At 33.7% G+C, this 15,967-nt stretch overlaps 2 protein-coding genes across 19 annotated transcripts in view; one reads left to right on the top strand and one right to left on the bottom strand.

The window, feature by feature from the left end:
* B4 (imaginal disc development protein B4) overlaps window positions 1-15,967 on the bottom strand; it is a 350,112-nt gene that overhangs the window by 237,554 nt on the left and 96,591 nt on the right. For 14 of the 16 annotated variants that reach the window (XM_075293008.1, XM_075293015.1, XM_075293006.1 and 11 more), the window contains one exon: window positions 7,967-8,015. The exons of the other annotated variants lie outside the window; for them this stretch is intronic. The gene's annotated coding sequence lies outside the window, so the exon portion shown is untranslated. The remainder of the gene's footprint in view (window positions 1-7,966; window positions 8,016-15,967) is intronic. 16 annotated transcript variants of the gene reach the window in all.
* Window positions 8,238-9,843, top strand: LOC142223173 (uncharacterized). Of its 3 annotated transcripts, XM_075293026.1 has the most exons (3): window positions 8,238-9,088; window positions 9,148-9,518; window positions 9,589-9,843. In XM_075293026.1, exons 1-3 carry the CDS (start codon window positions 8,371-8,373, stop codon window positions 9,613-9,615), a joined length of 1,116 nt encoding a protein of 371 aa, XP_075149141.1. In that variant the 5' UTR covers window positions 8,238-8,370; the 3' UTR covers window positions 9,616-9,843. The 3 variants fall into 3 exon arrangements, with proteins under 3 accessions (XP_075149141.1, XP_075149140.1, XP_075149139.1); XM_075293025.1 differs by having other exon boundaries at window positions 9,154-9,843; XM_075293024.1 differs by having other exon boundaries at window positions 9,148-9,843.

Raw genomic sequence — 15,967 nt, 5'->3', positions numbered from 1 at the left:
TTTCCGACAAGTACCAAGATTTTAAGGCTACAATATACAATTCTACCGGTTTTAGTCAGATGTTTTAATCAGATGGTACATTACTGTAGCTTTTCCTATAAGTATTTTTCATTTACGTATATGTTTGATTTTGTCAATACAATTATTTCCTGCTAAATTTCCATTTACAACCCATCAAACCGCATCAATTCAAAATTTAATTGAATCAATTAAAAAATGAATGGAAATTTGCTAATGAATTCAATTAATTTTTTAATCAAGTATTTTTTTGATGCTCGATTAAAACTGTGATTGATACTATCATTTTCATGTTTGAAGACATTTCAATTAAAAAATTAATTGGAACAATTAATTTTGTGATTGAATCTGAAAAAAATTTTGTATGTAGGGGGCTTAGCTTTGCTATGAATCATTCTCATTTTATAGCAAACTTTACCAAAAACAGTGATGATTTTTTTTTCCGACAAGTACCAAGGTTTTAAGTACCAAGGTTTTTTACAAATCTGCCGGTTTTAGTCAGATGTTTTAATAAGATGGTACATTACTGTAGCTTTTCCTATAAGTATTTTTCATTTAGGTATATGTTTGATTTTGTCAATGCAATTATTTCCTGCTAAATTTCCATTTACAACCCATCAAAGTATCGACTGTAGACCATAAATTCTGTCCGTCAGTATGTTGTAACCACGCATCCTTCAATAATGTACCATGTTAGGTAGGTTAGGTTATGTGGCAGGCCGATGTATCAGGCTCACTTAGACTATTCAGTCCATTGTGATACCACAGTGAATAATGTACCATAGATAATCGACATCAAGTCGTGTTTTGATATAGCTCCAATATGGACTTTTTTAATTAGGCTCACCAACAGATGTTCTAAATACGTTTGGATTAAACGACTGATAGTCCATATTGAAATTTGCTATTTTATTATCTGTCATTGAATACACAATTGTGGCTTTTCTAGACATGGAAGGGACATTCGTCCATCTTAGCTCGATATTAAATGGATTGGCAACTTTGAATGTTAATCAAGGAATACGTAGACGAACTTCTAACGAAGAGACGTATTTCAGCCACACTAGGACAAGCAAGCATACAACGGTATGTGAGCAGAGGCACTCCCCAAGGAGGAGTTATATCACCTCTTATTTGGGGTTGTGGCCGGCACTTCAGCAGCCGACAAGTTTAGATAAAGTTCAGAAAATGGCGTACTTTTGTACCCCTGGCGCATTCAATGAATGCAAGCTCATTTATCAAACTAAAAAATATGTCTCCCAAGCAGAGTACCATTCTCATTTAATTTTCTCACTGTGTTACGTTGATGTCTTTCGTTATGTATCTTTATCGTCATCTTTTTTTCCCCTATTTTCTCTTGCACTATCTGACGTTTCTAAACATATATATGTTTATACGAAAATTCCAAATTAATATATGTTTGCATCCAGAGATATTATATTTAATAAAATGTGATGTCCCAAACATAATATGTTCTAACATATTACCATATATGTCCCAAATATGTTATACTATTTTATGAACATTATATGCTTGCACTTAAAAATAATGTGCTAAAAATTTGAGTACCAAACATATAATTTTTACACCGAAACATATGAAAAACAATCTTTTCCGCCCGTGTAGTGAAACTTTTAATTATTTCTGAAAACATTAATGCGTTTATGAAGTTTTCGCATTCTTCTGATCATTTTCACATTCTTCTGGTTTGTAGTTTATTCGAAAAGATATAGTTTCCTTGCAAAGTCATCATTCTATTTTTTTTTCGATTTTTTTAGAGACAGCAATAAAATTGGCTATCAGTAAGTAGTGCTTCTCATACCAAATTATCTTCATATCTCCCACTCGACCAATAAGACAAAAGCAAACTAAACCTATCCCATCTATTTGATTTAGAAGCAAAAGCTCTTTAAGCTAAACTTCAATGGCCTGGATGTTCCCATAAAGCCCACCGCATACGTTTATTAGAGAAGGATATGTGTGTATATCAACCTAGAATACTGAAATTAAGAGGAATTTTCAGTTTCGTATCCTTGTCGAAAAGAACCTATAGTGTATCACAAAGCAGAGTATGCTTATTACTTTTGTCATTTTTATTAGCTTTTAAAGAGGAAATATTGCTCACTTGATTACAAAGAGGGACTGAATTCACAATGAAATATTTTCGCAGAAGTAACAGGAAGGAAATGCTTGCATTCAGCTTTATGGTAGCTCATGTTTGCATGCAGCAACACCCATCGCATAGAATGATGCCAATAAATAACCTGGCCATATTTCAAAGGTGTGCTTTCGAATTGTCCATTTGTTTTTCGTTTGCCATTTATTTTTATTAGAGTAAAATTTCCCATTTTGAGCCATTTTCCCACAATGCCATAAAACTTGGAATTACCCCCATTGAGAGCGGTGGGCGGTTCACTTCCATTTCATTCGAAAAGGGAAGCAAACAAATAAAAGAATTTACAAGTGAATGTGCTTTTATGATGTGCTTGCTTACATCGAAATATGGACAAATTAAATTTCCATTGAATATCGGCGGGATGGCTAGAGGGTGTAAAATTGTCCCATGTAAAATGGTATACTGACCATTGGCCCCGGTTAAATAAATTTAATAGAATTTAATTATAGATTTTATTTGCAAACTCTGCAATTTGTTGAATATATTTCATATTCTCCAGTTGCAGTTTTTGCCAACAATTTCTCGTTTTTTTTTTCACATCCCGATCCCAAACATAATTGAAATATTTCCATTTGTATTGAAATGAGGCTTTGGCTATGAATAGTAGAAGAGGAGGAAATATTCCATACAATTTCCTCTTAATAAAAAATTCTTTTTAATCAAATATCTTTGAGCTGGCATATTTGTTCTTTGAAGTCCCTTGTGCAAATGCACCTGCAACGAATTACTTTGCAAAAAGGATGCCAGCGAGAAGAATATGTCTGCCCGTAGACATATGCAGGGATGTGTGTCTAGCTGTGCCGAAGTGAAAATGAGGGTAGTGTTGAGGCCGAGATACAATCAAAGTAAAGGATTTTTTGTAGCACAAATGCCTCCAAGGAATTTCACAGGGTTTCTTATATTCTTTGATAGTGCATACGAATATATAACATATAAATAGTATGTTTTTGTGATGGGTAGAGAAGCTGGATAATAATAATAAATGTATCCATATTTTTGGAATAGACAATATTGGAATATCAAAAAACTCTTCGTGCCCAAAATGGGTAGATTCTGCACTGGATACGCTTATAGATATGTCAAGGAAAAGCAACCAAAATCATCTTTCATGAACTGGTGTGCAGAATTGTTCCCATTTTTTATGAATGAGAATTCCAGGCTAGTTTGGTTTTTAAAAGAGATTTGTTTTTTGTTTGCGATCGATCATAACTTCTATAAAGGGCTTGATAGTTAGATTCCATAGATTCTCATAGCTGAAAGCGAATTCTTCATGACGGCTTTGTTGCGAAATCACAATGTTGAGTAAATCCAATGTTGAGTAAAAATAGGTCTCGGAAGTATTGTTCCAAACAACTCCGCAAAATATTAGGGTTATAGCAGCATTCAAAGCTGGCAGTTGGCCACTTGTAGCCGATATTTATTGCTATTGGTAACCTTTTATGTTCAAAACTGTGGCATTGGTGTGAATCGTAAGATATTGATTACTGGTAATTCTAAATGTAGCACATGCGGTTACCCAGTTTTTGATAGGTGAGTATCACTTTTCAATATTACACACAACATTTTTTTTCTGATCCAATCACAATCCAATTAATTTTTTAAATGAAATATCTCCAAACACAAAACGGCTAGTGTCAATCACAGTTTTAATTGGGCATAACAAATAATTGATTTCAGTTTCATCGGCAAATTTCAATTAACTTTTTTAATTGATTCAAATAATAATTGAATTGATGTTGATTGCAATTAATTAAAAACGTAACTATTTTCTATTGCTTTCTTAACTGTTACAACTCTTAGTTTGAATAAAAAAATTATTGTTTGAAATAAATTTTTAATTGAAAAATTAAAAAAAAAATCCATCACTTTGTTTCACTGACTTAGTCTTCCGAGTTTGATTAAAAATTTAATAGTAGCAATTACTTTTTTTTATAAAAAATTTAAAAATTTTCTATCATTGACTTAATTAACCAGCAAAAAAAAGAGTAGTGAAAATGTTCTTTTTGGATCCGGAAGTGGTGCAAAATTGACGCAGAAGTGATAAATTTAACATGGGCTTGTCATAGGACGGATGTTCATCATTTCAACAGCCGTTGCACTGAATTTACATCACTTCTTAAGGTGTGATGCGAATCCAGTGTTTTGGATGTGAATTAAAAAATTTTGTGATATTTTGACAAATAAAGAATTTTTAAAATGTTTTATGATTTTTAATGCATTATAACGCTTGTCTGGAATGTTTGACATCAATTATTTTCAAAAAAAAAATAAATAATTTCGACTATTTTATTAATTCTTAATTTGCTTTTAACCTATTTGAAACAATAAATTTCCCATTAAAAATATGAAAAACGCGAGTTATAAAAATTTGACTCAAATGAACTTCCTGTGCAGTTAAAATAAAGAACATTTTTGGGAGGACATTTTTGGAAGTGGTTTTAAAGTTGTGCCTTTAGAAGAACTTTCAATTTTTTTAATGTTGTTATCTTGATTAAAAAGTCAATTGTATCAATTAATTCATTAATTGAAAACTTCAATCAACTTTTTAATTGAAAATATTTTGATGATATTTTTTCTGTGTAATCCTGATAACATCCCAGCAAAAAAAATTGGAAGTTCTTCCAAAGGCACAACTTTAAGAGCACTTCCAGAAGATGCACTCCCAATGATGTTCTTTATTTTAACTACCCAGGAAGTTCTTTTAATTCAATTTTTTATAACTTGTTTTTTCATACTTTTAATGGGTAATTATAACTTTTTTTTGCTTCAAACAAGTTAAAAACAGAGTAAGAATTCATAAAATGGCACAACTTTAAAAGCACTTCCAGAAGATGCACTCCAAATGATGTTCTTTATTTTAACTACCCAGGAAGTTCTTTTAATTCAATTTTTTATAACTTGTTTTTTTCATACTTTTAATGGGTAATTATAACTTTTTTTTGCTTCAAGCAAGTTAAAAACAGAGTAAGAATTCATAAAATGGTACAAATCATTTAAATTTTGTCGAAAAAAATGCTAAATTCAATCTGAAAAAAATATGTATTTTTGAAAATATTTCCGACAAGCGTTAGAATACATTAAAAATTATAAAAAATTATAAAAATTATTTTTTAGACAAAATATAACAGAATTTTGCACCACTTTCGGATCCAAAAAGAACATTTTCATTACTTTTTTGGCGACGCTTTTTTTGCTGGGATATTAATATGGATTTTTGTAATCATATTTGTACATTTAATTTAAATTTGTCAATTAAAGTCAAGATTTTCTTTTTTTCAGCTACATCAAAAATAAATCCTTTAATCGCATATGACTCTTCATCAGTACATTCATTCCCAAAAAAAAAAATGTTGCCAGTTTAATAAAAACAAAATATGTATATGTGTGTGTGTGTTTTTTAGATTAAATTTCACATTATCTGCCAAAGGACTAAATACAAATAAAATCTAATGTGTTTACACTCCAGTCGTTGTGGAAATATAATTTTTTATAGTGTTGGTCGTTTTATTTTTTGGCTATGCTTTTGCAAATATTTTAGTAGCTTCAACATTGTTGTTTATCCACTATGCCAGAGAATGTTTTGGTGTTTTCCTCTCCTATCGCGTAACTTGAAAATTGTTTCACATTCGTCTGCGGTGGTTTTTGCGCCGAGTGCGAATCTTTTGGAGCTACGTTTTATGGATTTTCATAATGACTTTTTCGGTTCGCCACTAAGGACTAATTACGTGACCCACAACGGATGGAGCGAAGAGGGGATGTGTGCAACTCGAAACGTGCACAATGTGAAATCGTGATCCCAAGAAAAAATTCAAACTTGGGCAAATTTAATAAAACGAACCAAGTCATTGGGAAAATGTGGCGAAAATTGTTGAAAGAAAATATCTCTTTTGGTGTTGTTTTTAATTTGTTTTTCTGTGAAGTTACACCAATGCCAAGCAATTATACCATTGATTGACATTAAGTAATTGCCTCACTATTGAATTGTTAACTAAGCTGTTCGGTTAAAACCCCAGACAGCTGAACCTACGCTGATAAATATATCTCAGATCGAAATACACTCGTCTATAGTATAATAGTTTTGGAGTTGAGTCCGAGTCCTACATTAGGCAACGGAAAAAAACGTGTATAAGAAAGCTGCTGATTAAACACCCTGACCAGCTTTGATAACATAAAGGGTGATTCTTTTGAGGTTAGGATTTTCATGCATTAGTATTTGACAGATCACGTGGGATTTCAGACATGGTGTCAAAGAGAAAGATGCTCAGTATGCTTTGACATTTCATCATGAATAGACTTACTAACGAGCAACGCTTGCAAATCATTGAATTTTATTACCAAAATCAGTGTTCGGTTCATTTCATCATTGAATTTTATTACCAAAATCAGTGTTCGGTTCATTTCTGGTTGAATGGCTACGTAAATAAGCAAAATTGCCGCATTTGGAGTGAAGAGCAACCAGAAGCCGTTCAAGAACTGCCCATGCATCCCGAAAAATGCACTGTTTGGTGTGGTTTGTACGCTGGTGGAATCATTGGACCGTATTTTTTCAAAGATGCTGTTGGACGCAACGTTACGGTGAATGGCGATCGCTATCGTTCAATGCTAACAAACTTTTTGTTGCCAAAAATGGAAGAACTGAACTTGGTTGACATGTGGTTTCAACAAGATGGCGCTACATGCCACACAGCTCGCGATTCTATGGCCATTTTGAGGGAAAACTTCGGAGAACAATTCATCTCAAGAAATGGACCGGTAAGTTGGCCACCAAGATCATGCGATTTGACGCCTTTAGACTATTTTTTGTGGGGCTACGTCAAGTCTAAAGTCTACAGAAATAAGCCAGCAACTATTCCAGCTTTGGAAGACAACATTTCCGAAGAAATTCGGGCTATTCCGGCAGAAATGCTCGAAAAAGTTGCCCAAAATTGGACTTTCCGAATGGACCACCTAAGACGCAGCCGCAGTCAACATTTAAATGAAATTATCTTCAAAAAGTAAATGTCATGGACCAATCTAACGTTTCAAATAAAGAACCGATGAGATTTTGCAAATTTTATGCGTTTTTTAAAAAAAAAAAAGTTATCAAGCTCTTAACAAATCACCCTTTAGTACACTCAAAAAAAAAGTGAACTCTCTATTTCACTAAAGCCAATTTAACTTTATTTTAGTTCATGAAATTCTTATGTTTGGAGAAAGTTTCCTTTACTCTAATAATTTTGTGTGTACGTTAGTTAAATTATCTAAAACCGAGGAAAAAAATATACTTAAATGAAGCATAAAGATTAACTAAATTCGTGTCTTCCACAAAATAGTTCAGAATTTCTTAAAATTTGTAAATTTTACCAAAAATGCGTCCATCATGAACTTCGTATGTCACCAAAGACATTCTTGCAATTTTGAAGTCCAAGTTTTTCCTCCAAACTACAAAATTTTCTTTAACAAGTGAAAAAAATTTAGCTATGTCTAATAAATTTTCTTGAATTTGTCGTTTTTAATACTATTTAGTTAAAATTTTCTACAAATATTCAAAAATTTCTAAAATTAACCGAAAGTTTTCTTCCTGGTGGGTTCACTGTTTTTTCAGTGTATAAATACCAAGCCCCTGAAAAGGTTATACGGATCATGTCACGCTTGCTAGGAAAGAGGGAGCCCCAAGTCTATACAATACGATATATATTGCGCATAACATTCCCTTGCTTTTCTATATAATCAGGCTTTGGTCCAGATTAATTGTGTGCTATTCATATTGTTTTTTTGATACTAGGAACTTACCGTTTCCCAAAGTGATATTTGTTTTTGTGTTCAGCTACAAAATGCTAACCTGAAATAAGACAAAATTTAGACAATTTGTTAATACATGTCAACTGAAATACTTCACGAAGTGACAACAATTGGGAACATTTTAAATTATCTTTAAATTAACTTGGCAACTTATACACTTTATAAGAAACTATATTACATAGATTTCTATCCTTATACTACACATGTGACATATACCCTTTTAATAACTTCTACTATATTTCAATTGTATATTGTAGTCATTTTCAAATGTTTAATAATTTAAATATTTTGCTGTTGACATACCCTTATGATGAAAATAAACAAAAAATTTGAGTATTGAAAAATTTCCTTCGTACATATGTTTTAAAATTTTTTTTTCACAATTTATTTTTGAAATGGAGCCCTTGCCGTTAGATAACAAAATCCAAGTGAGCGAAGATAAATTCAGTGTCAATGAAACTAACGATCCCTCAATAGAAGTCTGCAATGGATCAGATTCTGAAGATTCTTCTAGCAAACAAATAATCAGAGCCGATGGTGAAGTTCGTATTCAACTTGAAGGAACTCATACAACTTCATCCGGTACGGAAAGCGACATTTGCAATGTTTCGCAGTGTTCAAAGATTCACACAGGAAAAACTTTAGTCAGACAAGATTCAGGAATATTCCCAAAAGAATTATTCGATGCCAATATTTCGTGTAAATCGCAAATCAGTCCCAATAAACAAATGAGTGTTGGCGATACAACAGGGAAAATTGCCAATAAGATCAATGAAGATAAACAACGAGAAGATTTAGAAGCACAATCAAGTTCGAACACATTGCGGGAAGAAAAGCTAGATGACCTTGATCCTAATACTTCTACTGCGAGATCTTGCAAACAATGGAATGTTGATGATATAGCTAGAAAAAAGGAATATTTAAGTAATCTGGTTCGGGAAAAATTGCAGAAACCTATGATGGCTGAACAAAATAAGGAGTTGACAGAACGTTTCAAAGAACTCATGCAGAAATTTGATGAACTGACTAAAAATTTGGAGTCGTTGGGGGGTACGACAACGTCTGTTCCGATTTCTCTGCCAACAATTTGGGAATCTGAGGAGAATTTAGCGGGTGAGTTGCGCTTGACTAATAGAAACTTAAAGCTGTTGTTATACAGACACTTTGTACAGGAACAGTAGTCAATGGAGTCTGTGAGAGTCGACCAGCTATTCAAGAAAGTGATAGCATTTGCCAATCATCATTGGTAACACTTTCCCATCACACTAGCAACTCGGATTTGAATCAGTCCATGAACAACTATGCCAATTCGGAACATGCCCTTGAGAAACATGACACACCGGAGGGTCATCCTTTAATAATAAGAAAATCTTCACCCGAGCCCACAGTCATTACGGAGGCACCCCGGCGACAAGATTTCCATGTTATACACATCAATACCCGTTCATCACCTGATCCCAGTGTCATGCAACGACCGCCACTTTGCCAGCGCATATGGGATGTCATTACGGATTTCTGTGCTGCCATTTGTTTATGCCTGCAGGTTAATAGGGATTGCATTTTTTGTTTGTGTTTCTTTGTGGCATTCGTTGTGAGCGCTTCTTTTTTGACAGCTTTCTTTTATCGTACTCTCAGCTTGAGTCCAACATTTTTACGCCCTCCAACTCTAGGACTATTGGAGCACAAAGGACAATTCCGAAGTTAAGTGAAGGCAGTTAAGTATATCACACTGCAGTGATCAACTTTTGCCCAAACATTGAGTTTATATTTCCTATCTTTTCGAATATACTTTGACCTAATACAATATATAATAAAAAATGCTACTATAATAAAGAGCACATCTGGACAATGCCTTTGGTATCTTCTTATCTTGCACTAGTCTTTCTCTGTTTGTGACAAATTCCAATTTTATTGCAGTGGCAAGGGAGTTCTTTTTTCCAAATTTAAAACGGAAAGTGGGATAATACTTTAGGATATGTTGTACATGTATCGCCAGCATTACACAGCAACTCGATCAAAGGTGTATTATTTTGGGCGATTGTGGTTGGGGATTATAGTTAATAACCCCTCACATCGTTACAACATCTGCGAGAGCAAGAACACTTTGGGGCTTAAGAGTATTCTAGAGTTCTACAACCAACGAGCTTCTATGGATTCTTTTAGAAATTTATATCTTGACTTTCACATCTTCTTTTCTATCAAAGTGGTGAAATTCATCATTAATTCCCCAAATATGAGCACATAAAAATATCAATAAAAATGTTTCCCTTGGGCTAACATAAACACGTTGTGACAACGATATTACGTGAATTTTGGAAAAGGCTGGTGGATTGATTGCAACGAGAAATGAAGATATGTTTTATTTGTATAAAAACGCTAAGAAACACTAAGAAAGCGACCAATCTGTAACGATTTATAACGAAGTTATGCTTAATCAAGCTGTTAATTAAATTCTATTGATAGTGCCCTCCCTCCACTATAGGATAAATCTAGCATTCTGCTTGAAGCGCATCGAAATTTTACATTCTTGCGAAATTCTGTGCCTATCTGTGTCGTCCATCCGCCATTATTCACCCTACGGGAAATTCTGCAATTTTCCACTAACGGTTCTAACACAGGAATGGTAGCAGTACACCAGTTTGTCGCATTTTTTCCATTTTATTAATTTCTGTACTCTCTTGACATTGAAATCTCTTGCACGCAGAGAAGGAATATGATCACCCCAAATATGTTTTCAGAGCAAAATGTTATTTTTGGACGGTGAACATTTTTGTATCAAAAATATTGTTTTCTCGGGAAACACAAAATCACATACAAATTTTTTCGTAAAAATAACATGGTTGTGACAAACATGTTCCATGTTAACAGTCCTAGAATAACATTTTTCTCTTAAAACATGTTTTGGGTTATCATATTCCTTCTCTGGGTGTGGGTCTACACATTTAATGAAATATACATAATTGTCAGAATAATCTATAGATTAACATACTCCAAAAGTTTTTCCTTTCTGGTGCGATTCAGATACTCAAAATGATATAGGTTCTTAAGAGTTTGTCTCAGACTGGTTCATGAGGTAAACATACCAAGTTATCCCCGGATGTGTCCTTTGGAAACAGTTCAAGTCGTATCCTAAAGCGTACATATAACCCGTCAAAGGCAAACCCATGTTAAAGTGACAGGTCCCTTCCATACGTTTTGACCAGGACTGGGACAGGTCTATACTGACCAGGGACGTATTTAGCCCTAAGCTTCGAAGTATTTGTGTATAAAAGAGACAGCATTCGTATCATTAGGTTATCTTTTTGAGTAACGCTCAGCTGCGGCATAACTTCTTTTTTCGATAAAAATTTCTGCAGATTGAGTTTTTACAATTTCACGGTGTTTGTACGAGGGCAGTTCGGAAAATTCTTAGCCTGGCACAAAAAGCGCAGTATAAACAGAAAACAGTTAAGTGTTTTGGAAACTTCCATCTCTGTTAGGAACACATGTTACATTTTGTTTCGATCTGGCAACTCCTTCATATAGAAACAAAAAAGACGCATAATATCATGGGCATCTCAAATGATCGAGTCCATTTAATTTTGCATGAAGAACTACAGATGAAAAAGCTTTCTGCTAGATGGGTGCAGCATTTGGCAACAGTCAATCAAAAACGCATAAGAATGAACATTTCTCAAGCTTGTTTGGATCGTTTTAAGGGAAATAAAATGGATTTTAAGCGTCGTTTCATAACTGTTGATGAAACATGGATCCAAACAATGGACTGAAGCTGGAGGAAGTGCCCCAAAGAAGGCAAAAACAATTCAATCGGCTGGTAAGGTTATGGCAACGGTTTTTTGGGACTTCAAAGGTATTTTATTGATTGACTATCTGCAAAAGGGTAAAACAATAAATTCAGAGTACTATTGCAACCTTTTGGATCAATTAAATGTACTAATTCGACAAAAACGTCCTGGCTTCATTAGCGTAGCTAGAGAATTTTCCTAGGTGGGGGGGGGGGGGGGGGCTATAGCCGCCCTAGCTAAAAATTTATAGACTGAACTTATAGGTTCAATTATTGTTTTATTTCATAAAAAAGAATACAAAAATAGACATCAAAATAATATATAACAAGTATATACGGCCGTAAGTTCGCCCAGGCCGAATCTTATGTACCCTCCACCATGGATTGCGTAGGAACTTCTACTAAAGGCTGTCATCCACAATCGAATTACTTGGGTTGCGATAACACTTGCCGATGGCAAGGTATCGTAAAACTTTTTAACACTGTCTTCTAAATTGTAAGTTAGCCCATACGGGGTATATATTAAACAAAAAAAGGCCGATTAAATACGTATATAATATAGTTTGACAAAATTTTCTATAGAAATGAAAACTTGACAAAATTTTCTATAGAAATAAAATTTTGACAAAATTTTCTATAGAAATAAAAACTTGACAAAATTTTCTATAGAAATAAAATGTTGACAAAATTTTCTATGGAAGTAAAATGTTGACAAAATTTTGTATAGAAATAAAATGTTGACAAAATTTTCTACAGAAATAAATTTTTTACAAAATTTTCTATAAAAATAAAATTTTGACAAAACTTTCTATGGAAATAAAATTTTGACAAACATTTCTATAGAAATAAACGTTTGACAAAACTTTCTATAGAAATGAAATTTTGACACAACTTTCTATAGTAATAAAATTTGACAAAATTTTTTATGGAAATAAAGTTTTGGTAGATTATTTTTGGCGATATGGACCAATTTTTGTGTAATAAGTCATCGGCTATATATAACTAAAGACCGATATTGACCAATTTTTACATGGCTGTTAGAGGCCATATATTGACAAAATGTACCAAATTTCAACCGCATCGGATGACTTTTGCTATATAAATTTATGGACCGATATGGACCAATTTTTGCATGGTTGTTAGATACCATATACTAACACCATGTACCAAATTTCAACTGGATCGGATGAATTTCGCTCCTCCAAGAGGCTCCTGAGGTCAAATCTGGGGATCGGTTTATATGGGAGCTATATATAATTATGAACCGATATGGACCAATTTTTGCATGGTTGTTAGAGACTATATACTAACACCACGTACTAAATTTCAATTGGATCGGATGAATTTTGCTCCTCCAAGAGGCTCGGGAGTTCAAATCTGGGGTTCGGTTTATATGGGAGCTATATATAATTATGAACCGATATGGACCAATTTTTGCATGGTTGTTAGAGGCCGTATACTAACATCAGGTACCAAATTTCAACAGGATCGGATGAATTTTGCCCCTCCAAGAGGCTCCGGAGGTCAAATCTGGGGATCGGTTTATATGGGAGCTATATATAATTATGAACCGATATGGACCAATTTTTGCATGGTTGTTAGAGGCCGTATACTAACATCAGGTACCAAATTTCAACAGGATCGGATGAATTTTGCCCCTCCAAGAGGCTCCGGAGGTCAAATCTGGGGATCGGTTTATATGGGGGCTATATATAATTATGGACCGACATGGACCAATTTTTGCATGGGTGTTAGAGACCGTATACTAAGACCACGTACTAAATTTCAACCGGATCGGATGAATTTTGCTCCTCCAAGAGGCTCCGGAGGTCAAATCTGGGGATCGGTTTATATGGGAGCTATATATAATTATGGACCGATATGGACCAATTTTTGCATGGTTGTTAGAGGCCGTATACTAACATCAGGTACCAAATTTCAACCGGATCGGGTGAATTTTGCTGCTCCGGGAGGCTCCCCAAGCCAAATTTGGGGATCGGTTTATATGGGGGCTATACGTAAACGTGGTCCGATATGGCCGATTTTCAATACCATCCGACCTACATCAATAACAACTACTTGTGCCAAGTTTCAAGTCGATAGCTTGTTTCGTTCGGAAGTTAGCGTGATTTCCACAGACGGACGGACAGCCGGACAGACGGACGGACATGCTTAGATCGACTCAGAATTTCACCACGACCCAGAATATATATACTTTATGGGGTCTTAGAGCAATATTTCGATGTGTTACAAACGGAATGACAAAGTTAATATACCCCCATCCTATGGTGGAGGGTATAATAAAGCAACTAAAAGTAGTTCCACACTTTTCCCAGCAAAAAAATTGGGATTTGTTTTAAAGGCACAACTTTAAAAGCACTTCCAAAAATGTCCTCACAAAGAAGTTAATTATATTAACTACACAGGTAGTTTTTTACTTCAGTTTTTTCATATTTTAATTTTTTGTTTTCTTTTCTTAAATAGTTTAAAAAAAGAGTAAGAATAAATAAAATGGTAAAAATTATTCAAATTTTGCCACAAAAATGCTAAATCCATTATAGAAAAATCGATAATTTTTGAAAATATTCAAACAAGCGTTAGAATGCATTAAAAATCATAAAAAAATATAAAAATTATTATAAATTAATGTTTCTTGAAGCTCGAGGTCTTTATAAATATTTATATAATTCTAACAAAAGTTCGACCAAAAATCAAAAAAGAAAAAACGAATAAATAAAAATTATTTATTTGGGAAAATATCACACAACGATATGGATCACACCGTAAGAAGTGATGCAAATTTATTGCAACGGCTGTTGAAACGGCGGACATTCGTTCTATGACGAGTTCCTATTACATTCATCGCTTCTCCGCCAATTTTGCACCACTTCCGGACCCAAAAAGAACATTTTTACATCTTTTTTGGCGACGCTTTTTTGCGGCATTATTAAGATATTAATTTATGAAAGAAAGCTTTACAGCCCGTTTATGTATGTGGAATGAGCTCTGTGGATCGACTAAAATGGAAACAAACAACTGAATTTATAACCAAAAAACAGCTGTTTCTATGCATTTCAGTCGATCGATTGAACTCGTTCGACATACAGAAACAGGCTGTTAGTTATTCAACTAAACCATAAGTTCAATCACAGCCTTATTTCATAAATATCAGACTTCAAACATTTCCATCGCCAACTGCTACCACAACCCAAGTAATTCGATTGTGCATGAAAGTCTTTAGCGGAACTTTGTGCAGTTGTATATACTTGTTTAATTTTTATAAAAATGTAAAATCGTAAATACACTGAAAAAAAAGCATGCCCGGTTCCAAAGATTTTGTCTTTACTTTAAAAATTTTGGTATTGATTCCGAGCCAAAGAAGCGTAGAATACAAGTAAGGACACTTTTAAGACACAATTCCCTTTTAAATTTGGGTTTGGTGTAATTGCTTCTAGGAAGCAAATTTTAATTTTTCGTTTTTCAGCTTTTTTCTTCATGTGCTATAAAAGTCCTTTAAAAGCGAGTTAATGACAACTTTATTTTCTAAATTAAGACTCGACTTTCAGTATAAATTATGCTATGTTTCAAGTAAAAAACGTCTTTAAAATAAAGTGTTGAAAAACATGTCCTATATTTGAACGATTTTTTGCTTTATAGTCAAGATGCAAAAAGACAACAAATTTAAAGACAATTTCATTAAATTTAAATAATTTTTCTGAAATATTAAAGTCAAGTGGACCTTAGCCCAAACATTTTTTCTTTCATGTTATGATACTCATTTTTAATTGAAATCACTTATTTATAAGGACGAGACGACTTCGTTGAAAAGTTTATCGACTTTTGGACAAGGAAAAAATCTTTATATTAGAGAAATACGTCTTCTATACTAAGCAAAATTCACATTCGTATTTTAAAGACATGAAATCTTTGACCTCACGACAATATTTTTTTCAGTGTAGGTTTTCAAATTCTGGGGGGGCTACATTTTTTCTGGGGGGGTCTAAGCCCCCTCCCCAGAGGCCTTCCTACGCTTATGCCTGGCTTACAACACAAAAAAAAATAATTTTTCATCAAGACAACGCACCAGCGAACAAGAGTGTTTTAACAATGGCTAAAATCAACGAATTAAAGTACGAGTTGCTTGACCACCCACCTTATTCTCCTGATTTAGCTCCCAGTGACTTTTACTTGTTCCCAAATCTAAAAAA

The sequence above is a fragment of the Haematobia irritans genome, chromosome 2, assembly GCF_050003625.1.
Source record: "Haematobia irritans isolate KBUSLIRL chromosome 2, ASM5000362v1, whole genome shotgun sequence".
Lineage (NCBI taxonomy): Eukaryota > Metazoa > Arthropoda > Insecta > Diptera > Muscidae > Haematobia > Haematobia irritans.
Note: the sequence above shows the minus strand (reverse complement) of the source record. Positions and strands in the feature narration are given on the sequence as shown.